The sequence below is a fragment of the Cinclus cinclus genome, chromosome 31, assembly GCF_963662255.1.
Source record: "Cinclus cinclus chromosome 31, bCinCin1.1, whole genome shotgun sequence".
In the NCBI taxonomy this organism is placed as follows: domain Eukaryota; kingdom Metazoa; phylum Chordata; class Aves; order Passeriformes; family Cinclidae; genus Cinclus; species Cinclus cinclus.
In genome coordinates, this window is record NC_085076.1 from 2,128,691 (window position 1) to 2,153,690 (window position 25,000).

A 25,000-nucleotide genomic window follows, 5' to 3' on the forward strand; every position below is an offset into this window, starting at 1 on the left:
TTTTTTCCTCCCAGAAATTCAGGGATATTCCAAAACTTTTGGCCCCCAAAACTCAAGGATATTCCTGATTTAATTTAATTTTTTTTTTTTTTCCTTGGGCCTGGAAATTCAAGGAAATTCCCAATTTTTTGAAGGATAGTCCCAAATTTTAGCCCAAAAATTCAAGGATATTCCCTGGGGTTTTTTGGCCCCAGAAATTCAACGATGTTCCCGATTTTTGGCCCCAAAAATTTCAAGGATGTTCCCAATTTTTTGACCAAAAAATTAAATTAAAATTCCCTATTTTTGGCCACGGAATGAAATTCCCACTTGTTTTTTTGGCCGTAAAATTCAAGGATATTCCAAATTTTTTTTGGTCCCAGGAATTCAAGGAAATTCCCACTTTTTTTGACTCCAAAAAATTCAAGGAGAACTCCAGATTTTTTTGGCCCTAGAAATTCGAGGAAATGCCCAATTTTTGGCCCCAAAAATGGAAGGAAAATTCCAGTTTTTTTGGCCCCAGAAATTCAAGGAAAATTCCCAATTTTTGACAACAAAAATTCAAGGAAAAATTCCCAATTTCTGCCCTCAAAACTCCAGAACATTCCCAATTTTTGTGCCCCTAAATCCACGGACAATTCCCAATTTTCAGAACACAAAAAAATTCCCAATTCCCAGCGGATTTTTTATTTATTTTTATTTTTTTTTTTGGGACAATTCCGGATTCGCCGTTTCCGCCGATTTTTTCGGGAAGATTTTCGCGACTTTTTAATTTTATTGGGGTTTTTTTTTTGTTTGTTTGTTTTTTCTTTAAATTCGGACAAAACATGAAAAAACAAAACTGGGAAAAAAAAAATTTTCCCAAAATTCTGGGAATTTTTCTTGTATTTTTTGGAAATTTTTTTTTTTTTTTTTTGGTTTTTTTGCCCCCCCCCCCATGGGAATTCATCCCCAAAAATTCGTTTTTTGCAGAAAAATTCCTTCGGCTTGGCCGCCAAAATTTTGCTTATTTTGGTTTTTTTTTTTTTTTTATTATTATTTTGTAATGAAAATCAGGAATTTTGTTGGAATTTTTTTCCCCCCAACATCGATTTTTTTTTCCCCCGATTTTCCACACCTCCCCCTCCCCGAAAAAAAAAAAAAAAACCAAAATAAAATTTAAAAAATCCTGCTGGAGGAGCAGAAAAAAAACCCCAATTTTTCCTTTTTTTTTTTTCCTTGGATTTCCCCCATTTTTGGAGTGTTAATTAATTAATTTTATTTTTAAAATAAAAACCCTGGAAAAGTTCACCTTCCTTAGGATGGGAAAAATCCGGGATTTGGGACTAAAACTGTGACGAAAAACCCGGAAAAAAAAAATCTGGGGAAAAAAAAAAAAAAAAAAAAATTCGGCAAAAAAAAAAAAAAAAAAAAAAAAACAAAAAGAAAAAAAAAAAAAACCAAAAAAAAAATTTTTTTTTTTTTGGGTTGATTTTTTTCACTGCCAGCTCCGATTTTTTACCGGAATTTGCATGATTTTTGGGGAAAAAAAAAAAAAAAATGTTTTTTTAATTTTAAACAATAAAATTTCTCGGAATTCCCAAATTCCAGAGGCACCTGTTTTTCCATAGGATTTGTGGAGTTTTTTTTTTTTTTTGTTTGTTTGTTTGTTTGTTTGTTTTTCCCGAAGAAAAACAGGGAAAAATAATAATAATAATAATAATAATAATAAAAAATTACAAAAAAAAAAAGTTTCGAAATAAAATTTAAAAAAAAATTAAAAAAAAAAAATTATGGATCAGTTTGGAATTGTACAGGAGTGGAAAACGTGGAATAAAACCAGGGAAATGGATTTATAAATAAATGGTGTTTTTATTGTGGAAAAAAAAAAAAAAAAACAAAAACAATAAAAAATAAAAAAATTTCCTTCATTCCCGCGGGGTTTGGGTGGAAAAATCCCAAATTAAATTAATTCTAAAGGATCAGAATTAATTTTTTTTTTTTCTTTTGTCCCGTGGAGAATTCCTGTTTTTTTTTTTTTTTTTGTTTTTTTTTTTTATTAAAGAAAAATTTGGGAAAATTCTGCTGGAGGAATGTTGGGTGTCGGGAGGGGGAAAATTTAAATTTTTTTAGTGGAAGTTTCCAATATTTTGGTGAAATATTCCAAGATTTTATTCGAAAAATTCCAAGAATTTAGGGACGCATTCCAAGATTTTAATGAAATATTCCAGGATTTTGGTGAAATATTCCGAAAGTTTAGTGAAAAATTCCATTAAAATATTCCAAGATTTTAGTGAAATATTCCAAGGTTTTATTAAAATATTCCAAGATTTTAATGAAATACTCCAAGAATTTAGTGAAGTTCCAAGAATTTAGGGAAATATTCCAAAATTTTAGTGAAAAAAAAATCCAAGATTTAATTAAAATATTCCAAGATTTTAAAGAAATATTCAAAGATTTTAGGGAAATATTCCAAAATTTTATTGAAATATTCCAAGATTTTATTGAAATATTCCAAGATTTTAGGGAAATATTCCAAAATTTTATTGAAATATTCCAAGATTTTATTGAAATATTCCAAGATTTTAGGGAAATATTCCAGGATTTTGGTGAAATATTCCAAGGTTTTATTGAAAAATTCCAAAATTTTATTAAAATATTCCAAGATTTTAGAGAAATATCCCAAGATTTTAGGGAAATATTCCAAAATTTTATTAAAATATTCCAAGATTTTAGAGAAATATCCCAAGATTTTAGGGAAATATTCCAAAATTTTATTAAAATATTCCAAGATTTTAGGGAAATTTCAGGATTTTGGTGAAATATCCCAAGATTTTAATGCAATATTCCATAATTTCAGCCAAAAAATTCCCTTATCTTTATTGCAATATTCCAATATTTTATTGGAAATTTTGGGGAGAATTCCCAAATTTTTTTTTTTTTTTTGAGAATTCCCAAATCGCAACCCCTGAAATTCCCAAACTCCATCCCCAAAACTGCTTTTCCCACCTCCAAAAATTCCCCGATTTTGGTTTAAATAAAAAAAAAAAAACAAAAAAAACAAAAAAAACCCCAAACCCCAGGGATTTGAAACCTGAAAATTCCCCCAAATTTTATTTTTTTTTTTTTGGGATCATTCCCTTTTTTTTTTTTCCCCCCCCCCACTTTTTTTTTTTTTTTTTTTTTTTTTTTTGGAGGATTCCCAAAGAACGAGCACGCGATGGGTTCGGAATTACGGATTTTATTCCCCAAAAAAAGAGAGGAAAAAAAAAAAAAAAATCGAATTTTTCCGTTCCGGAGGAGCGGGAAAGGGAAGGGGGGGGGGGGGGGAGGGGAAGGAAAAAAAAAAAATTTTTTTTTTTTTTTTGGGATAAAAAACGGGAAATTCGAGGAGTTCGGAGCAGCTCGCGGAGATCACTCGAAACCTCTGGGGAGAAATGGGGGGGAGAAAAACACGGGTTAGGGGGGGCGGGGGGAACATCTGGAACACCTGGATATCACCTGGGTAACACCTGGACAGCCCCAGGAACACCTGGGTCTCACACCTGGGTGGGTCCCGGGCACATCGGGATAAACCCAGAACATCTGGAGAGCACACCTGGATGTCACTGGGAACACCTGGATATGCCCCAGAACACCTGGATGTGTCCCCAGAACATCTGGATACACCCAGAACACCTGGACAGCCCCACAACATCTGGATCTCACACCTGGATGTGTCCCAGGAACACCTGGATACACCCAGAACATCTGGAGAGCACACCTGGATGTGTCCCCGGAACACCTGGATGTCACTGGGAACACCTGGATACGCCCCAGAACACCTGGATGTGTCCCCAGAACATCTGGAGAGCACACCTGGATGTGTCCCCAGAACACCTGGATGTCACTGGGAACACCTGGATATGCCCCACAACACCTGGATCTCACACCTGGATGTGTCCCAGGAACATCTGGATACACCCAGAACATCTGGAGAGCACACCTGGAACACCTGGATGCGCCCCAAGAACGCCCGAATAGAGGCAGAACATCTGGATGTGCCTCAGAACACCTGGATATACCCAGAACATCTGGAGAGCACACCTGGGTATCACCTGGAACACCTGGATGACCCCTTAGAACACCTGGATAGCCCCAGAACATCTGGATGTGCCCCTGGGTATCACCTGGAACACCCGGAAGTGCCCCAAGAACACCTGGATGTGCTCCTGGATACCCCTTGGAACACCTGGATGTGTCCCTGGATGTCCCAGAATCCCCAGATCCCGGAATTCCAGGTCAGGGAATCACCTGACCACGTGGGCAAGGTCCCAAAACGTCCCGGAATTCCCAGATCCCGGAATTTTCCCATGGAATTTTTACCTGACCAGGTGGGCGATGTCCCAGTTGGCCTCCAGGGTCTGGGGCCCCTCGAGCTCCACCCCCTTCTCCGTCACCACGGCGACCTCGTACTGCGGGGGGAAAACACGGAATTCCTCAATCCCGGAATTCCGCAATCCCGGAATTCCTCAGTCCTGAAATTCCTCATTCACAGAATTCCTCAGTCCTGGAATTCCTCGGTCTTGGGATTCCTCAATCCCAAAATTCCCCAGTCCTGGAATTCCTGAATCCTGGAATTCCTCAGTCCTTGGATTCTTCAATCCCGGAATTCCTCAATCCCGGAATTCCTGATTCACAGGATTCCTCAGTCCTGGAATTCCTAAATCCTGGAATTCCTCAGTCCTGAAATTCCTCATTCACAGGATTCCTCAGTCCCAGAATTCCTGATTCACAGGATTCCTCAGTCCTGGAATTCCTCAGTCCTGGGATTCTTCAATCCCGGAATTCCTCAATCCCAGAATTCCTCAATCCCGGAATTCCTGATTCACAGGATTCCTCAGTCCCGGAATTCCTGAATCCTGGAATTCCTCAGTCCTTGGATTCTTCAATCCCAGAATCCCTCAATCCTGGAATTCCTCAGTCCTGAAATTTCTCAATCCCAGAATTCCTCAGTCCTGGAATCCCTCAATCCCGGAATTCTTCAATCCTGGAATTCCTCAACCCGCACCCAGAATTTTGCAGGGAAAAAAAAAAAACCTTAAGGAATTCCCCAATTCCAGAAACTGAATTCCAAAGAAAATGTCCTGGGAATTCAAGGAGGAAAAATCCTGGAATTTGGTTTGGGACGGATCCGGTGGGTTTGGGATGGATCTGGGATGGGTTTGGAATGGATCCTGTGGGTTTGGGATGGATTTGGGATGGATCCCATGGATTTGGGATGGATTTGGGATGGGTTTGGGATGGGTTTGGGATGGGTTTGGGATGGATCCCATGGATTTGGGATGGATTTGGATGGGTTTGGGATGGATCCCATGGATTTGGGATGGATTTGGATGGATTTGGATGGGTTTGGATGGATTTGGGATAGATCCCATGGGTTTGGGATGGGTTTGGATGGATCCCATGGATTTGGGATGGATCCCATGGATTTGGATGGATTTGGGATGGATCCCATGGATTTGGGATGGATTTGGATGGGTTGGGATGGATTTGGGATGGATGTGGATGGGTTTGGGATGGGTTTGGATGGATCCCATGGATTTGGGATGGATCCCATGGATTTGGATGGATTTGGGATGGATCCCATGGGTTTGGGATGGATCCCATGGATTTGGGATGGATTTGGATGGATTTGGATGGGTTTGGATGGATTTGGGATAGATCCCATGGGTTTGGGATGGGTTTGGATGGATCCCATGGATTTGGGATGGATCCCATGGATTTGGATGGATTTGGGATGGATCCCATGGGTTTGGGATGGATCCCATGGATTTGGGATGGATTTGGATGGATTTGGATGGGTTTGGATGGATTTGGGATAGATCCCATGGGTTTGGGATGGGTTTGGATGGATCCCATGGATTTGGGATGGATCCCATGGATTTGGATGGATTTGGGATGGATCCCATGGATTTGGGATGGATTTGGATGGGTTGGGATGGATTTGGGATGGATGTGGATGGGTTTGGGATGGGTTTGGATGGATCCCATGGATTTGGGATGGATCCCATGGATTTGGATGGATTTGGGATGGATCCCATGGATTTGGGATGGATTTGGATGGGTTGGGATGGATTTGGGATGGATGTGGATGGGTTTGGGATGGGTTTGGATGGATCCCATGGATTTGGGATGGATCCCATGGATTTGGATGGATTTGGGATGGATCCCATGGATTTGGGATGGATTTGGGATGGATGTGGATGGGTTTGGATGGATCCCATGGATTTGGGATGGATCCCATGGGTTTGGGATGGATTTGGGATGGATCCCATGGATTTGGGATGGATTTGGGATGGATCCCATGGGTTTGGGATGGATTTGGATGGGTTGGGATGGATTTGGGATGGATGTGGATGGGTTTGGGATGGGTTTGGATGGATCCCATGGATTTGGATGGATCCCATGGATTTGGGATGGATTTGGGATGGATGTGGATGGGTTTGGATGGATCCCATGGATTTGGGATGGATCCCATGGGTTTGGGATGGATTTGGATGGGTTGGGATGGATTTGGGATGGATGTGGATGGGTTTGGGATGGGTTTGGATGGATCCCATGGATTTGGATGGATTTGGGATGGATCCCATGGGTTTGGGATGGATCCCATGGATTTGGGATGGATTTGGATGGGTTGGGATGGATTTGGGATGGATGTGGATGGGTTTGGGATGGGTTTGGATGGATCCCATGGATTTGGATGGATTTGGGATGGATCCCATGGGTTTGGGATGGATCCCATGGATTTGGGATGGATTTGGATGGGTTGGGATGGATTTGGGATGGATGTGGATGGGTTTGGGATGGGTTTGGATGGATCCCATGGATTTGGGATGGATCCCATGGATTTGGGATGGTTTGGGATGGATTTGGATGGGTTTGGGATGGGTTTGGGATGGATTTGGGATGGATGTGGATGGGTTTGGGATGGGTTTGGATGGATCCCATGGATTTGGATGGATTTGGGATGGATCCCATGGGTTTGGGATGGATCCCATGGATTTGGGATGGATTTGGATGGGTTGGGATGGATTTGGGATGGATGTGGATGGGTTTGGGATGGATTTGGATGGATCCCATGGATTTGGATGGATTTGGGATGGATCCCATGGATTTGGGATGGATTTGGATGGATCCCATGGATTTGGATGGATTTGGGATAGATCCCATGGGTTTGGGATGGGTTTGGATGGATCCCATGGGTTTGGGATGGATCCCATGGATTTGGGATGGATTTGGGATGGATGTGGATGGGTTTGGGATGGGTTTGGATGGATCCCATGGATTTGGGATGGATCCCATGGATTTGGGATGGATGTGGATGGGTTTGGGATGGATTTGGGATGGATGTGGATGGGTTTGGGATGGGTTTGGATGGATCCCATGGATTTGGGATGGATCCCATGGATTTGGGATGGATGTGGATGGGTTTGGGATGGGTTTGGATGGATCCCATGGATTGGGATGGATTTGGGATGGATCCCATGGATTTGGGATGGATTTGGGATGGATGTGGATGGGTTTGGGATGGGTTTGGATGGATCCCATGGATTTGGGATGGATCCCATGGATTGGGATGGATTTGGGATACAAACCCTGTTAAAGGAACGAGCGTCCCTGTAGTAGAGCACCCTCAGACATCGCTCCAGCAGCTCCCGCGCCTCCTCCCTCGTCGGGAGCCGCTCCCGCTCCAGCTCCGCCCTCAGCAGCGGCTGCGCGGGCAATTAACGCCCAATTAATTCCTTAATTAATTATCTCATCAATTAATCGACCCCTTCACCAACCCACATCCGATCCCATCGATTCCCCCCTCCCCGTGCGGAAAACCCCGTTGACGAAATCCGGGCCGGTTGATTAAAAAAAACGTAATTGTTAATTACAGTTTTAATTAGGAATCCCAAAAAAAAAAAAAAAAAAAAAAAAGGGGACGAGGCTGGACTCACCTGGGCCAGGTAAGCCCCGAATCCCGTGGCCAAGGATGGAGCCTCGTAGGCCACGCCCAGCATGTCCACGTATCCCAGGAAACTGCGGGGGAAAAATGGGAATTTCCTTGAGGAAGGAGCAGGAATTGTTTTGGGAAAAAAGGTGGAAATTTCCGCCCCCCCCGCCCCAAAAAAAAAAAAAAAAAAAGCAGGAATTTCCCGAGGACAAAAAGGAATTTCCCGAGGAAAACACAGAAATTCCCCCTCAAAAAAACAAAACAAAACAAAAACAAAAAAAAAAAAAAAAGCTGGAATTTTCCCAAGAAAAAGGAGGAATTTTCCCCAGGAAAGAGCAAGATTTTCCCCAGGAAAAAGTTGGAATTTTCACAGGAAGGTGCAGGAATTTTCTGGGAAAAAGGAGGAAATTCCCTCCCGCAGAAAAAGCAGGAATTTCCTCAGGTAAAAATGAGGAATTTCCCCGGGAAGGAGCAGGAATTTTCCCAGGAAAAAGCAGGAATTTCCAGGAATTTCCCTGAAAAAAAAAATAAAGAAGAAATTCCACCCCAGAAAAACCGGAATTTTCCCGGGAAGGAGCAGGAATTTCCACAAAAAAAAGCAGGAATTTCCCAGAAAAAGCAGGAATTCCCCTGGGAAGGAGCAGGAATTTCCCAAAAAAAGCAGGAATTTCCCCGGGAAGGAGCAGGAATTCCCAAAAAAAGCAGGAATTCCCCGAAGAAAGCAGGAATTTCCCCCGGGAAGGAGCAGGAATTTCCCCTGGGAAGGAGCAGGAATTTCCCCAAAAAAAGCAGGAATTCCCCCGGGAAGGAGCAGGAATTCCCCAAAAAAAGCAGGAATTTCCCCCGGGAAGGAGCAGGAATTCCCCAAAAAAAGCAGGAATTTCCCCTAGGAAGGAGCAGGAATTCCCCCGGGAAGGAGCAGGAATTCCCTGGGAAGGAGCAGGAATTTCCCAAAAAAAGCAGGAATTCCCCGGGAAGGAGCAGGAATTCCCCAAAAAAAGCAGGAATTCCCCCAAAAAAGCAGGAATTCCCCCGGGAAGGAGCAGGAATTCCCCCGGGAAGGAGCAGGAATTCCCTGGGAAGGAGCAGAAATTCCCCCAGGAAGGAGCAGGAATTTCCCAAAAAAACCCAGGAATTCCCCGAAGAAAGCAGGAATTTCCCCCGGGAAGGAGCAGGAATTTCCCAAAAAAAGCAGGAATTTCCCCTAGGAAGGAGCAGGAATTCCCCCTGGAAGGAGCAGGAATTCCCCCGGGAAGGAGCAGGAATTCCCCAAAAAAAGCAGGAATTTCCCCTAGGAAGGAGCAGGAATTCCCCCGGGAAGGAGCAGGAATTCCCTGGGAAGGAGCAGGAATTTCCCCCGGGAAGGAGCAGGAATTCCCTGGGAAGGAGCAGGAATTTCCCAAAAAAAGCAGGAATTCCCCGGGAAGGAGCAGGAATTCCCCAAAAAAAGCAGGAATTCCCCCAAAAAAGCAGAAATTCCCCCTGGAAGGAGCAGGAATTCCCCCGGGAAGGAGCAGGAATTCCCCCTGGAAGGAGCAGGAATTCCCCCGGGAAGGAGCAGGAATTCCCCAAAAAAAGCAGGAATTTCCCCTAGGAAGGAGCAGGAATTCCCCAAAAAAAGCAGGAATTTCCCCTAGGAAGGAGCAGGAATTCCCCCGGGAAGGAGCAGGAATTCCCTGGGAAGGAGCAGGAATTTCCCCCGGGAAGGAGCAGGAATTTCTCCCGGGAAGGAGCAGGAATTCCCTGGGAAGGAGCAGGAATTTCCCAAAAAAAGCAGGAATTCCCCGGGAAGGAGCAGGAATTCCCCAAAAAAAGCAGGAATTCCCCCAAAAAAGCAGAAATTCCCCCTGGAAGGAGCAGGAATTCCCCCGGGAAGGAGCAGGAATTACCCCAGGAAGGAGCAGGAATTCCCTGGGAAGGAGCAAAAATTCCCTCTGGAAGGAGCAGGAATTCCCCGGGAAGGAGCAGAAATTCCCCCAGGAAGGAGCAGGAATTTCCCAAAAAAACCCAGGAATTCCCCGAAGAAAGCAGGAATTTCCCCCAGGAAGGAGCAGGAATTTCCCAAAAAAAACCCAGGAATTCCCCGAAGAAAGCAGGAATTTCCCCCGGGAAGGAGCAGGAATTCCCCAAAAAAAGCAGGAATTCCCCCGGGAAGGAGCAGGAATTCCCAGGAATTTCGGGAGCCGGGTTCCTGACCTGTCCCCGCCGTCGACGCCGGCGATGAGCACGGTGTTCCAGAGGGGATTGATCTTGGAGCGCCGGTTGTAGAGGACCCGGGTGAGCCACGAGTGCAGAGCTCGGGGGCTGTAGCTGTGCCCGTCCCCCAGCAGCTCCTCGTCGATCCTGAAATTCCAAGGAATTCCGGGATCGGAATGGGGCAAGGAAAAAAAAAAAAAAAAAAAAGAACAAAAAAAGACAAAAAAAAAAAAAAACGCCAAAAACAAACAAACAAAAAAAAAAAAAACGCGGCGGGATTTGGGGATGGAAAGGGTGGGAAATTTGGGGATTGGAGGTCAAGGGAATTTCGGGGAATTCATGGATTGGAGGTCAAGGGAATTCCAGGGATTTCACGGATTGGAGGTCAAGGGAATTTCAGGGAATTCGGGAATCCGAGGTCAAGGGAATTTCAGGGAATTCGGGAATCCGAGGTCAAGGGAATTTCAGGGAATTCGGGAATCTGAGGTCAAGGGAATTTCAGGGAATTCGGGAATCCGAGGTCAAGGGAATTTCAGGGAATTCGGGAATCCGAGGTCAAGGGAATTTCAGGGAATTCGGGAATCTGAGGTCAAGGGAATTTTGGGGAATTCGGGAATCCAAGGTCAAGGGAATTTTGGGGAATTCGGGAATTGGAGGTCAAGGGAATTCCAGGGAATTCGGGGATTGGAGGTCAAGGGAATTCCAGGGAATTCGGGGATTGGAGGTCAAAGGAATTTTGGGGAATTCGGGGATTGGAGGTCAAGGGAATTTTGGGGAATTCGGGAATCCGAGGTCAAGGGAATTTCGGGGAATTCGGGAATCCGAGGTCAAGGGAATTTTGGGGAATTCGGGAATCCGAGGTCAAGGGAATTTTGGGGAATTCAGGAATTGGAGGTCAAGGGAATTCCAGGGAATTCGGGGATTGGAGGTCAAAGGAATTTTGGGGAATTCGGGGATTGGAGGTCAAGGGAATTTTGGGGAATTCGGGAATTGGAGGTCAAGGGAATTCCAGGGAATTCAGGGATTGGAGGTCAAGGGAATTTCGGGGAATTCGGGGATTGGAGGTGAAGGGAATTCCAGGGAATTGGGGGACTGGAGGTCAAGGGAATTCCAGGGAATTCAGGGATCGGAAAGGGCAAGGAAAAAGAAAAAAGAAAAAAAAAAAAACAAAAAAAAAAAGACAAAAAAAACCCCAAAAACAAACAAAAAAAAAACGGCGGCGGGAATCGGGCGTCGGGAAAACGCGGCGGGATTTGGGGATGGAAAGGGTGGGAAATTCAGGGATTGGAGGTCAAGGGAATTTCGGGGAATTCGGGGATTGGAGGTCAAGGGAATTTCGGGGAATTCGGGGATCGGAGGTCAAGGGAATTTCAGGGAATTCGGGGATTGGAGGTCAAGGGAATTTCGGGGGATTTGGGGATCGGAGGTCAAAGGAATTTCAGGGAATTCATGGATTGGAGGTCAAGGGAATTTCAGGGAATTCGGGAATTGGAGGTGAAGGGAATTCCAGGGAATTCGGGGATCGGAGGTCAAGGGATTCGAGGAAATTCAGGGATTGGAGCTCAAGGAACTCCGGGATTTATGCTCCAGGAATTCCAAGATTTGGGATCATGGAATTCAGGGATTGGTACATAAAAAATGCCCTGGAATTTGGCGGTGGATCACCTGGAATTTTGGGGATTCATGCTCGACAAACAAAAACCAATCTGGGATTTTGGGATGGGCAATTCCCAGGAATCAATCCCCGATTCTGGGATGGGGAATTCCAGAATTCCTGAGGGATTTTGGCAATGAGGAATTCCCTGAAACCACCTGGAAATTCCGGGATGGGAACTCCAGAATTCCAGGAGAATATTGGGATGGGAATTCCCGAGGAATTTTGGGATGGGAACTCCAGAATTCCGGGAGTACACTGGGATTTCTGGAACTCTCGCGAGACTTCAAGACGGGAACTCCGAGATTACGCCGTGACGAGAATTCCGGAACTCCCGCGAGATTTCAGGGCGGGAACTCCGGGGCTCTACCGTGACGAGACTTCCGGAAATTCCCGCGAGATTTCAGGGCGGGAACTCCGGGGCTCTACCGTGACGAGACTTCCGGAATTCCCGCGAGATTTCGGGACGGGAACTCCGGGGCCCTATAGCGGCTGGAATTCCGGAATTCCTGCGGGACGTCGGGACGGGGAACCCCGGGGAATCTTACACCATCTGCTCCAGGAGCTGCCGCAGGTGCTGGAAATCCGCCAGGTCCCCCGAGGCTCCGAGCACGGTGGAGTCGTTGACCTTGAGCAGGCGCGAGATCCCCCGGAAACGCGCCAGGGATCCGTAGGAACCCACGGTGTCCGCCGCCAACATCACGCCCCCCGAGAAACGCAGCCCCAGCACCGAGGTTCCGGTCACCATCGGGTTCCTGCGAACGATATCCCAGTTACACCAGTTTGGGTCCCGGTTACACGGGTTTGGCTCCCCGTTTGGATCCCATGTGGGTCCCAATTTGGATCCCAGTTACACTAGTTTCGGTCCCAGTTTGGGATCCCAGTTTAACCAGTCTGGGTCCTGTTTTCACTAATTTGGGTCCCGGTTTGGGATCCCAGTTACACCAGTTAGGGTCCCGGTTACATCAATTTGGGTCCCAGTTTAGATCCGATGTGGGTCCCAGTTTGGATCCCAGTTACACCACCACTTGGTTCCTAGTTTGGGATCCCAGTTACACCAGTTTGGATCCTGGTTAAAGCAGTTTGGGATCCCAGTTACACCAGTTTGGCTCCCAGGTTGGGATCCCAGCTACTCCAGTTTGGATCCCAATTTGCCTCCATTTAGCCCTCAGGGACCCTCCCCAAATCCCCCAGTATCCCCCAGTTCTCCCGCTCAGTGTCCCCATTTCCCCCCCCACTTTCCCCCGTAGTCTCCCCAGTTATTCCCCCCCCAAATTTCCCCCCCAATCTTCCCGCCAATCTCCCCAGTTTCCCCCCATCCTTCCCCAGTTTCAGCCCCCGTTTCCCCCCCCACCTTCCCCAGTTCCCCCCCACCAGTTTCCCCAGTTCCCCCCTCACCCTCAGAGCCCCATCCCCCACCCCCCTCAGGCCTTCCCGCCGTCCCGCGTTGCCCTCACAGGGTGCGGCCGGCGGGCAGCGCGGTGCCGGTGCCGGTTCCCGGGGGGATGTCTGTCTGTCCCAGAGCCCTCGGGATGTACGTTTGTCCTGGGGCCGGACCCCCGGCCCAAAACGGCGGCGGAGCCGCCCCGACCTCCATCTTAGTCACGCCGCGATTGCGCCTGCGCAGAGGAAGCGCGGCCACTCCCAGCCACCGTAAGGGAGTGGGCGTGGTTTACCCGCCATCTTGAGAGTGGCGGAAATCGCGGCAAGGGCGCGGTGCCCTTTTCAAAATGGCGGCGGGGACACGTGACGTGGCGGCTGTGGGGCGGTGGGCGGGGTTTGAATGTGATGTTACGCCCATGTGGGCGGGGTTGGAGGTGCAGTGACCTATAAGGTGCGAGGGGCGGGGCTTGGGCGAAGGTAACAGGTTGCGGCGACTGCGGCGGGAGCGGGCGGTGAGTGCGGGGTACCTGGGGACACTGGGAATGGGACCGGGGACACCGGGAATGGGACCGGGGACAGCGGGAATGGGACCGGGGACACCGGGAGTGGGACCGGGGACACCGGGAGTGGGACCGGGGACCCCGGGAATGGGACCGGGGACAGCGGGAATGGAGCCAGGGACGCCGGGAATGGGACCGGGGACACCGGGAGTGGGACCGGGGACACCGGGAATGGAGCCAGAGACGCCGAGAATGGGACCGGGGACAGCGGGAATGGGACCGGGGACAGCGGGAATGGAGCCAGGGACGCCGGGAATGGGACCGGGGACACCGGGAGTGGGACCGGGGACAGCGGGAATGGAGCCAGGGATACCGGGAATGGGACCGGAGACACCGGGAGTGGAGCCGGGGACACCGGGAGTGGAGCCGGGGACACCGGGAATGGGACCGGGGACAGCGGGAATGGGACCGGGGACCCCGGGAATGGAGCCGGGGACAGCGGGAATGGGACCGGGGACACCGGGAGTGGGACCGGGGACAGCGGGAATGGGACCGGGGACACCGGGAATGGGACCGGGGACACCGGGAGTGGGACCGGGGATACCGGGAATGGGACCGGGGACCCCGGGAGTGGGACCGGGGACCCCGGGAATGGAGCCGGGGACAGCGGGAATGGGACTGGGGACAGCGGGAATGGGACCGGGGACACCGGGAGTGGGACCGGGGATACCGGGAATGGGACCGGGGACAGCGGGAATGGGACCGGGGACCCCGGGAGTGGGACCGGGGACACCGGGAGTGGGACCGGGGACACGGGCCGGGGTGTTGGTGACACCGGAGATGGCGCCGGTGGCACCGGGCAGGGCGCTCGTGGAACGCTGAGGGTGTTGGTGCCACCGGCCAGGGCACGGCAGCGGCGGAGAGAGCGCTGGGGACAGGGACGGGGGTTTGGGGACAGGGACGGGGGTTTGGGGACAGGGACGGGGGTTTGGGGACACTGGGGAGGGATTTGGGGACAGGGGAGACAGTGGGGACAGGGGTTTGGGGATTTGGGGACAGGGGTTTGGGGACAGGGACAGGGGTTTGGGGACAGGGATTTGGGGATTTGGGGACACTGGGGACAGGGGTTTGGGGACAGGGATTTGGGGATTTGGGGACAGGGGTTTGGGGACAGGGGATTTGGGGGTTTGGGGACACTGGGGACAGGGGTTTGGGGATTTGGGGATTTGGGGACAGGGGATTTGGGGATTTGGGGACAGGGGTTTGGGGACAGGGATTTGGGGACACTGGGGACAGGGGTTTGGGGACAGGGGTTTGGGGATTTGGGGACACTGGGGACAGGGGTTTGGGGACAGGGGATTTGGGGATTTGGGGACACTGGGGACACCGGGCAAGGTCCCAATATCCCTTTTAGGGGAGGATCCAGAGGATCCCAAATCCAGGGAATCCCAAATCCGCAGGAATTTTGTCCCCTTTTTTGTTGCGGGTTTTATGGGATGGATCCCAAACGCAGGGAATCCCAAATCCGCAGGAATTTTGTCCCCTTTGTCCCCATTTTCTCGGGGCGGGGTTTTCTGGGATCGCTCCGGGCGTTCCCAGACCGGTCAGACCGGTTTGGGATCGGAATTTCTTTTTTCGATTCCCTCGGAATTCCCTTTCCCGTGGGCAGGGTTTGGGGTTTTGCCTTCCCCCCCCCCCCTCCCCCCGGCGGCTTTTTTTGGGGTCAGGGAGGGAATTCCCGGAGGGGAGGGGTGGGAAAAATTTGGGATCGGGATGAATTCCTCAGGGATGGGGAATTGGGGATGGAATTCCTCGGGGTGGAGAATTTTGGGATGAAATCCGGAATGGAATTCAGGGAAAACCCAGAGCGACCCCAAAGCCCGCAGGGATTTCGGGGTCCAGGGATCGGGATCGTTCCCAGTTATCCCAAATAACGGGATTGGGATCGTTCCCAGTTATCCCAATCAATGGGATCGGGATCATTCCCAGTCATTCCCAGTTAACGGGGTCATTCCCAGTCATTCCCAGTCAATGGGATCATTCCCAGTTATCCCAGTTAATGGGATCATTCCCAGTCATTCCCAGTTAACGGGATCATTCCCAGTCATTCCCAGTCAATGGGATCATTCCCAGTCATCCCATTTAACGGGATCATTCCCAGTCATTCCCAGTTAACGGGATCATTCCCAGTTATCCCAGTTAATGGGATCATTCCCAGTCATTCCCAGTTAACGGGGTCATTCCCAGTTATCCCAGTTAATGGGATCATTCCCAGTTATCCCAGTTAACGGGGTCATTCCCAGTCATTCCCAGTCAATGGGATCATTCCCAGTTATCCCAGTTAATGGGATCATTCCCAATTAACGGGGTCATTCCCAGTTAACGGGATCATTCCCAGTTATCCCAAATAACGGGATTGGGATCGTTCCCAGTTATCCCAATCAATGGGATCGGGATCATTCCCAGTCACTCCCAGTTAACGGGGTCATTCCCAGTCACTCCCAGTTAACGGGGTCATTCCCAGTCACTCCCAGTTAACGGGATCATTCCCAGTTATCCCAGTTAATGGGATCATTCCCAGTCACTCCCAGTTAACGGGGTCATTCCCAGTCACTCCCAGTTAACGGGATCATTCCCAGTTATCCCAGTTAATGGGATCATTCCCAGTCACTCCCAGTTAACGGGATCATTCCCAGTTATCCCAGTTAATGGGATCATTCCCAGTCACTCCCAGTTAACGGGGTCATTCCCAGTCACTCCCAGTTAACGGGATCATTCCCAGTCAATCCCAGTTAAGGGCACCAGGATCATTCCCAGTTATCCCAGTTAAGGGGATCATTCCCAGTTATCCCAGTTAAGGGCACCGGGATCATTCCCAGTTATCCCAGTTAAGGGGATCATTCCCAGTTATCCCAGTTAAGGGGATCATTCCCAGTCAATCCCAGTTAAGGGCACCAGGATCATTCCCAGTTATCCCAGTTAAGGGGATCATTCCCAGTTATCCCAGTTAAGGGCACCGGGATCATTCCCAGTTATCCCAGTTAAGGGGATCATTCCCAGTTATCCCAGTTAAGGGCACCGGGATCATTCCCAGTCATTCCCAGTTAAGGGGATCATTCCCAGTTATCCCAGTTAAGGGCACCGGGATCATTCCCAGTCATTCCCAGTTAAGGGGATCATTCCCAGTTATCCCAGTTAAGGGCACCGGGATCATTCCCAGTTATCCCAGTTAAGGGGATCATTCCCAGTTATCCCCACCCATGGAATTCTATCCCCACAGCTCCGGTTCCAGGGCTCCATTTCCCGGGAAACCGAAACCGGATCCCGGCGCTGGGGCCGCCGGTGCGAGGGGGGGGGGCGGCTTTTGGGATTTGGGGTCGGTGTCCCGGGATTTGGGATCGATTTCCCGGGATTTGGGGTCGGTGTCCCGGGATTTGGGGTCGGTGTCCCGGGATTTGGGATCGATTTCCCGGGATTTGGGGTCGGTGTCCCGGGATTTGGGGTCGGTGTCCCGGGATTTGGGATCGATTTCCCGGGATTTGGGGTCGGTGTCCCGGGATTTGGGGTCGGTGTCCCGGGATTTGGGGTCGATTTCCCGGGATTTGGGGTCGGTGTCCCGGGATTTGGGGTCGGTCTAACGGGATTTGGGGTCGATTTCCGGGGATTTGGGGTCGATCTCCCGGGATTTGGGGTCGATTTCCCGGGATTTGGGGTCGGTGTCCCGGGATTTGGGGTCGATTTCCCGGGATTTGGGGTCGATTTCCCCGGATTTGGGGTCGATCTCCCGGGATTTGGGGTCGATTTCCCCTGATTTGGGGTCGATTTCCCCGGATTTGGGGTCGATCTCCCGGGATTTGGGGTCGATCTCCCGGGATTTGGGGTCGGTGTCCCGGGATTTGGGATCGGTGTCCCGGGATTTGGGATCGATTTCCCCGGATTTGGGGTCGATCTCCCGGGATTTGGGATCGATTTCCCGGGATTTGGGGTCGGTGTCCCGGGATTTGGGGTCGATTTCCCGGGATTTGGGGTCGGTGTCCCGGGATTTGGGGTCGGTGTCCCGGGATTTGGGGTCGGTGTCCCGGGATTTGGGATCGATTTCCCGGGATTTGGGATCGATTTCCCCGGATTTGGGGTCGATCTCCCGGGATTTGGGATCGATTTCCCGGGATTTGGGGTCGGTGTCCCGGGATTTGGGGTCGGTGTCCCGGGATTTGGGGTCGGTGTCCCGGGATTTGGGATCGATTTCCCGGGATTTGGGGTCGGTGTCCCGGGATTTGGGGTCGATTTCCCGGGATTTGGGGTCGGTGTCCCGGGATTTGGGGTCGGTGTCCCGGGATTTGGGATCGATTTCCCGGGATTTGGGGTCGATTTCCCGGGATTTGGGGTCAATTTCCCGGGATTTGGGATCGATTTTCAGGATTTGGGTTCAATCTCCCGGGATTTGGGATCGATGTCCCGGGATTTGGGATCGATTTTGAGGAATTTGTGTTGATTTCCCGGGATTTGGGATCGATGTCCCGGGATTTCGGGATCGATTTTTCAGGATTTTGGTTCAATTTCCCGGGATTTTGGGATCGATTTTTCAGGATTTTGGGATCGATTTTTCAGGATTTTGGTTCAATTTCCCGGGATTTTGGGATCGATTTTTCAGGATTTTGGTTCAATTTCCCGGGATTTTGGGATCGATTTTTCAGGATTTTGGGATCGATTTTTCAGGATTTTGGTTCAATTTCCCGGGATTTTGGGATCGATTTTTCAGGATTTGGTTCAATTTCCCGGGATTTTGGGATCGATTTTTCAGGATTTGGGGTCGATTTTTCAGGATTTTGGTTCAATTTCCCGGGATTTTGGGGTCGATTTTTCAGGATTTTGGGATCGATTTTTCAGGATTTGGGATCGATTTTTCAGGATTTGGTTCAATTTCCCGGGATTTTGGGATCGATTTTTCAGGATTTGGTTCAATTTCCCGGGATTTGGGATCGATTTTTCAGGATTTTGGGATCGATTTTTCAGGATTTGGGATCGATTTTTCAGGATTTGGTTCAATTTCCCGGGATTTTGGGATCGATTTTTCAGGATTTGGTTCAATTTCCCGGGATTTTGGGATCGATTTTCTCCAATTTTTCCCCAAATTAATTAATTAATTACCTGAAACTCATCGCCCCAAATTAATCACCCCAAATTAATTATCCCAAATTAATTATCCCAAATTAATTATCCCAAATTAATCACCCCAAATTAATTATTCCAAATTAATTATTCCAAACTAATTAATACAAATTAATTATCCCAAGTTAATCACCCTAAATTAATCATTCCAAATTAATTATTCCAAAATAATTACCCCAAACTAATTACCCCAAATTAATTATTTCAAATTAATTATTACAAATTAATTACCCAAATTAATTACCCCAGATTAATCACCCCAAATTAATTATCCCAAATTAATTATTCTGAGTTAATCACCCAAAATTAATTACCCCAAATTATTTATTCCAAATTAATAATTCCAAATTAATTACCCCAAGTTATTAATTCCAAATTAATTATTCCTAATTGATTATTCCAAATTAATTACCCCAAATTAATTATTCCTAATTAATTATTCCTTATTAATGATCCCAAATTAATTTCCCCAAACGATCCCAATTTATTTTTTTTAATAGGAAAAATTTGGGAAAAAATGGGAATTTTTAATGGGAAAAATGGGAAAAAATGGGAATTTTGTTTAATGGGAAAAATGGGAATTTTTTATGGCAAAAAATTGGGATTTTCTATAGGAAAAATGGGGGGAAAATGGGAATTTTTTTATGGGAAAAATGGGGGAAAATGGCAATTTTTAATGGGAAAATTTTGGGAAAAAAGGGGAATTTTTAATGGGAAAAGGAAAGGGAAAAAATGGGATTTTTTTAATGGGAAAAATGGGAATTTTTTATGGGAAAATGGGAAAAAATGGGAATTTTTAATGGGAAAAAGGCGCAGGAGTTGTAATTTTCTCAAATTATTCCCAAAATTATTCCCAAAATTATTCCCAAAATTATTCCCAAAATTATTCCCAAAATTATTCCGTTTCCCCCTGTTTTTTTCCCTGTTTTTATTTTTTTTTCCCTCTGTTTTTTCCCTGTTTTTTTTCCCTTTTTTTCCCATTTTTCCCCCCATTTTTTCCCTTCCCCCCCCTTTTTTTCCCTCTTTTTTTCCCTTTTTCCCCCCTTTCCCCCCCCCCTTTTTTTTCCCCTGTTTTTTTTCCCTTTTTCCCCATTTTTTAACCGGTTTTTTCCCTGTTTTTTTTCCCTGTTTTCCCCCTGGTTTTACATTTTTTTCCCTGGTTTTTTTCCATTTTTTTCCCTGTTTTTTTTTCCTTTTTTTTCCCTTTTCCCCCCTCTTTTTTCCCTCTTTTCCCCTTTTCCCCCCTTTTCCACCCTGTTTCCCCCCCCCTTTTTTTTCTTGATTTTCCCCATTTTTCCCCATTTTTCCCCATTTTTTCCCCATTTTCCCTATTTTTTCCTCTTTTTTCCCCGTTTTTTTCCCTGTATTTTTTCCCTTTTTCCCCCATTTTTTCCTCTTTTTATTCCCCATTTTTTTCTCTTTTTATTCCCCATTTTCCCCCATTTTTCCTCTTTTTCCCCCCATTTTTTCCCTTTTCCCCCTGTTTTTTTTCCCATTTTTCCCTCTTTTTTCCCCCATTTTCCACCTTTTTTCCCCCCTGTTTTCCCCCCATTTTCCCCCCATTTTTCCCCCATTTTTCCCCCATTTTTTTCCCATTTTCCCCCGTTTTTCCCCCATTTTCCCCCCATTTTTCCCCGTTTTTCCCCCGTTTTTCCCCGTTTTTCCCCCATTTCCCTCCCCGTTTTTCCCTGATATTTTCCCGTTTTTTTCCCTTTTTTTTTCTCCTTTTTCTCCCTGTTTTTCTCCCTCTGTTTTTATCCTGATTTTTTTTTTTCCCAGGGAATTACAAAACAACTTTTTCTGGGTCGGATCCACAAAAAGCTCTTTGTGCTTCCCGGGCTCCGGGCCAGCCCCAAAATTCCCAGAATTCTGCAATTTTTTAACCCTGAAATTCCCAATTTTCCTCCTTTCCCCCTCCTTTTTAGCCCCAAAATTCCCAATTTTCCTGCTTTTTTACCCCCCATTTTTTTATCTCCAAAATTCCCAATTTTCCTCCTTTTTTCCCATTTTTTTCAGCCCCAAAATTCCCAGAATTCTTCAATTTTTTAACCCTGAAATTCCCAATTTTCCTGCTTTCCCCCCCCATTTTTTAGCCCCAAAATTCCCAAAATTCTTCATTTTTAACCCTGAAATTCCCATTTTTCCTCCTTTTTCTCCCATTTTTTTTCAGCCCCAAAATTCCCCCTTTTCCTGCTTCCCTACCCCCAAATTTTAGCCCCAAAATTCCCAATTTTCCTCCTTTTTTCCCACTTTTTTCAGCCCCAAAATTCCCAAAAATTCTTCATTTTTTAACCCTAGAATTCCCATTTTTCCTCCGTTTTCCCCCTATTTTTGTAGCCCCAAAATTCCCAATTTTCCTTCTTTTTTTTTTTTTTTCCCCCCTACACAAATCCCTGAAATTCTGGGAAAAAAAAAAAAAAACCAAAAACCAAAAAAAATAATCCAAAACCTTTTCCCAAAATTTCCGGGTATTTCCAAATCCTCTCCCGGATTTTGGGAATTTCCACCCCTCCCCCGCTCCCGGCGGTTCCGGAGCCATCTGGAATTTTGGGATGGATCCCAACCCCCTCCCCCACCCCGTGGATTTTCCATCTGTTCCGGGAAGGATTTGGGATGGATCCAGATCCCAAAAGGGCTTTTCCAGGTTTTTATGGGATCGGGGATGGATCCAGATCCCAAAAGGGCTTTTCCAGGTTTTTATGGGATCGGGGATGGATCCAGATCCCAAAAGGGCTTTTCCAGGTTTTTATGGGATTTGGGATGGATCCAGATCCCAAAAGGGCTTTTCCAGGTTTTTTATGGGATCGGGGACGGATCCAGGGATCTGAAATCTGGGATGGATCCCGGCCCTTCCCGGTGATCCCAACCCCTCCTCCCCCTTCCAAAGGTCATCCCGGAATTCCCATCGGGATCGCCCCACCCCCGCTGCCCTTTGGCCACCCGGAACAATTCCCGATTTTCCGCCCGCGCCGCTCCCTGCCTCAGGTCGGTTCCGGGTTTTCCTGAAGACCCCTGATCCCAAGGATTTGGGAATTTCAGGAATTTTGGGAATTTGGGAATTCTGCTCCCGGGATCCTTCCCCTGCAATTCCAGGGGGGTTGGGATTCCTGGGATTTGGGATTCCTGGGATTCAGGGAATTTGGGATTCCAAGGATTTGGGAATTTGGGAATTTAGGGATTTGGGGATTTAGGAATTTAGGGATTTGGGGATTTGGGGATTCCGGGATTTGGGATTCCAAGGATTTGGGGATTTGGGAATTGAAGGATTTGGAAATGTGGGGATTTGGGAATTCTTCTCCTGGGATCCTTCCCCTGCAATTCCAGGGATTTCAGATTCCAAGGATTTGGGAATTTGGGGATTCAGGGATTTGGGAATTTGGGGATTTGTGCATTTGGGAATTCAGGGATTTGGGGTTTCAGGAATTTGTGGATTTGGGAATTCAGGGATTTGGGGATTCCGGGGTTTGGGATTCCAAGGATTTGGGGATTCGGGGATTTGGGATTCCAAGGATTTGGGGATTTGGGAATTGAAGGATTTGGAAATGTGGGGATTTGGGAATTCTTCTCCTGGGATCCTTCCCCTGCAATTCCAAGGATTTGGGAATTTGGGGATTCGGGGATTTCAGGATTTGGGGATTCGGGGATTTCGGGATTTGGGATTCCTGGGATTTGGGATTTCAAGGATTCGGGAATTCGGGAATTCATGGATTTGAGGATTTGGGAATTTGTGGATTTGGGGTTTCAGGAATTTGTGGATTTAGGAATTTGTGGATTTGGGGATTGGGGAATTTGGGGATTCAGGAATTCGAGGATTTGGGGATTTGGGAATTCATGGATTTGAGGATTTGGGAATTTAGGGATTTGGAGTTTCAGGAATTCCGGGATTTGGGGATTCAGGGATTTGGGAATTCAGGAATCCCATTCCTAAGCCACGCTCTGCTCCTTCCCGCTGGGATTTATTTTTTTTTTTTATTTTTGTTTTTGGAGATTTTTTTTTCGGCATTTTGGGGGAATTTTTTTGGCATTTTCCAGGCACTCCGGACCCATCCCAGCATCCCAAAAAAATCCTCCAAAAATCCTTAAAAAAAATCCCCAAATCCCTAAAAAAAAAAATAAATCCCCAAATCCCTGAAAAAAAAAAGAAATCCCAAGAGGATTCCAAGAAAAAATTCCAAGAGGAAAACTGGGGGGGAAAAAGGGGAAAATTGAGGAAGGAAACCACAAAAGAAATGTGCAAAAAAAACATGAAAAAAAATGGGAAAAATGATTCAAAAAAAGGGGGAAAATGGGGAGGGGAAACTTCCAAAAAAATGGGAAAAACTGGGGGAGAAAAAGGGGAAAACAGGAAGGAAATGATGAAAAAAATACGGGAAAAAACGTGAAAAAAAAATTGGAAAATGATTCAAAAAATGGGGGGAAATGTGGGGAAAATCAAAAAAAAATGGGAAAAACTGGGGGGGAAAAAAGGGGAAACCAGGATGGAAATTGTGAAAAAAATACGGAAAAAAGTGAAAAAAAATTGGAAAAATGATTCAAAAAAAAGGGGAAAATTGGGGCAGAAATCATCAAAAAAAATGGGGAAAACTGGGGAAGAAAAAAAGGGAAAACAGGAAGGAAATGATGAAAAAATGTGAAAAAAAAACTGAAAGAAAAGGGAAAAATGATTCAAAAAAAGGGGAAAAATGGGGAGGGAAATGATGAAAAAATGTGAAAAATAAAAACTGAATAAAAATGAAAAATGATTCAAAAAGAGGGGGAAAATGGGGGGGGGGGAAGGGGAAAACAGGACGGAAAATGTGGGGGAAAAAAAATCACCAAAAAAAGGCAGAAAACTGGTCGGGGGAAAAAAAAAAAAAACACGCCGAAAAAAAAAATCGGGAGAAAAAAACGGGATAAAAACCGGGAAAAACGATTGCAAAAAAAAAAAACTGGAGAAAAAGCCTGGAGAAAATACGGGATAAAAACCAGGAAAAACGATTGCAAAAAAAAAAAAAAGGGAGAAAAAAACGGGGGCAAAAACCAGGATAAAAACCGGGGAAAAACGGTTGCAAAAAAAGGGAAAAAAAAAAAACGGGATAAAAACTGGGAAAAACGATTGCAAAAAAAAAAAAGGGATTAAAACCAGGAAAAACGATTGCAAAAAAAAAAAGGGATTAAAACCAGGAAAAACGATTGCAAAAAAAAAAACGGGAAAAAAACGGGAAAAATTATTTAAAAAAAAAAAACGGGAGAAAAAAACGGGAAAAATTATTTAAAAAAAAAAACGGGAGAAACAAATAGGGATAAAAACCGGGATAAAAACTGGGAAAAAACGATTGCAAAAAAAAGGGAGAAAAAAACGGGGAAAAAAAACAGGATAAAAACCGGGAAAAAACGATTGCAAAAAAAAAAAAAAACCAGGAGAAAAAAACGGGAAAAAACTATTTAAAAAAAATGGGAGAAAAAAACGGGGGAGAAAACCAGGATAAAAACCGGGAAAAACGATTGCAAAAAAAAGGGAGAAAAAAACCGGGATAAAAACCGGGAAAAACGATTGTAAAAAAAATGGGAGGAAAAAAAACCGGGAAAAACGATTGCAAAAAAAAAAAACGGGAGAAAAAAACGGGAAAAAACTATTAAAAAAAAAAAAACGGGAGAAAAAAATAGGGATAAAAACCGGGAAAAAACGATTGCAAGAAAAACCGGGATAAAAACCGGGAAAAAACGAGGGGAAAAAAACGGGAAAAACGATTGCAAAAAAAAGGGAGAAAAAAACGGGGAAAAAAACCAGGATAAAAACCGGGAAAAACGATTGCAAAAAAAACGGGGAAAAAAAAAACGGGAGAAAAAAACCGGGGAAAACGGTTGGTAAAAAAAATGGGATTAAAATCACGAAAAACGATTGCAAAAAAAAAAAAAACGGGAGAAAAAAACGGGAAAAAACTATTTAAAAAAAAAAACGGGAGAAAAAAATAGGGATAAAAACCGGGAAAAAACGATTGCAAAAAAAAATGGGAGGAAAACAAAACCGGGAAAAACGATTGCAAAAAAAAGGGAGAAAAAAACCGGGATAAAAACCGGGAAAAACGATTGTAAAAAAAAAAAACGGGATAAAAACCGGGAAAAAACTATTTAAAAAAAAAAAAAAGGGAGAAAAAAATAGGGATAAAAACCGGGAAA

General features: G+C 46.4%; 2 protein-coding genes across 2 annotated transcripts in view; one reads left to right on the top strand and one right to left on the bottom strand.

The window, feature by feature from the left end:
* Nucleotides 1-3,181: 3,181 nt before the first annotated feature.
* On the bottom strand, nucleotides 3,182-13,393 carry PSMB4 (proteasome 20S subunit beta 4). Its single transcript, XM_062511369.1, has 7 exons — nucleotides 13,247-13,393; nucleotides 12,338-12,544; nucleotides 10,136-10,282; nucleotides 7,944-8,025; nucleotides 7,596-7,712; nucleotides 4,324-4,412; nucleotides 3,182-3,385 (listed from the first exon to the last, which is right to left on the bottom strand). The coding sequence occupies exons 1-7, from the start codon at nucleotides 13,384-13,386 to the stop codon at nucleotides 3,373-3,375; spliced, it is 795 nt and encodes a 264-aa protein (XP_062367353.1). The 5' UTR covers nucleotides 13,387-13,393; the 3' UTR covers nucleotides 3,182-3,372.
* Nucleotides 13,394-13,659: 266 nt separating this feature from the next.
* CGN (cingulin) overlaps nucleotides 13,660-25,000 on the top strand; it is a 32,150-nt gene continuing 20,809 nt past the window's right edge. Inside the window, exons 1-2 of the mRNA XM_062511256.1 lie at nucleotides 13,660-13,684; nucleotides 21,729-21,826. The gene's annotated coding sequence lies outside the window, so the exon portion shown is untranslated. The remainder of the gene's footprint in view (nucleotides 13,685-21,728; nucleotides 21,827-25,000) is intronic.

Excerpts from the sequence above, each read along its gene's own strand:
- PSMB4 (XM_062511369.1), bottom strand. The coding sequence starts at position 13,386 with ATGGAGGTCGGGGCGGCTCCGCCGCCGTTTTGGGCCGGGGGTCCGGCC. Across the intron at positions 12,545-13,246 it reads CTGCCCGCCGGCCGCACCCT|GAACCCGATGGTGACCGGAA; the intron begins GTGAGGGCAACG and ends TATCGTTCGCAG. Across the intron at positions 4,413-7,595 it reads ACGCTCGTTCCTTTAACAGG|TACGAGGTCGCCGTGGTGAC; the intron begins GTTTGTATCCCA and ends TTCCCCCCGCAG.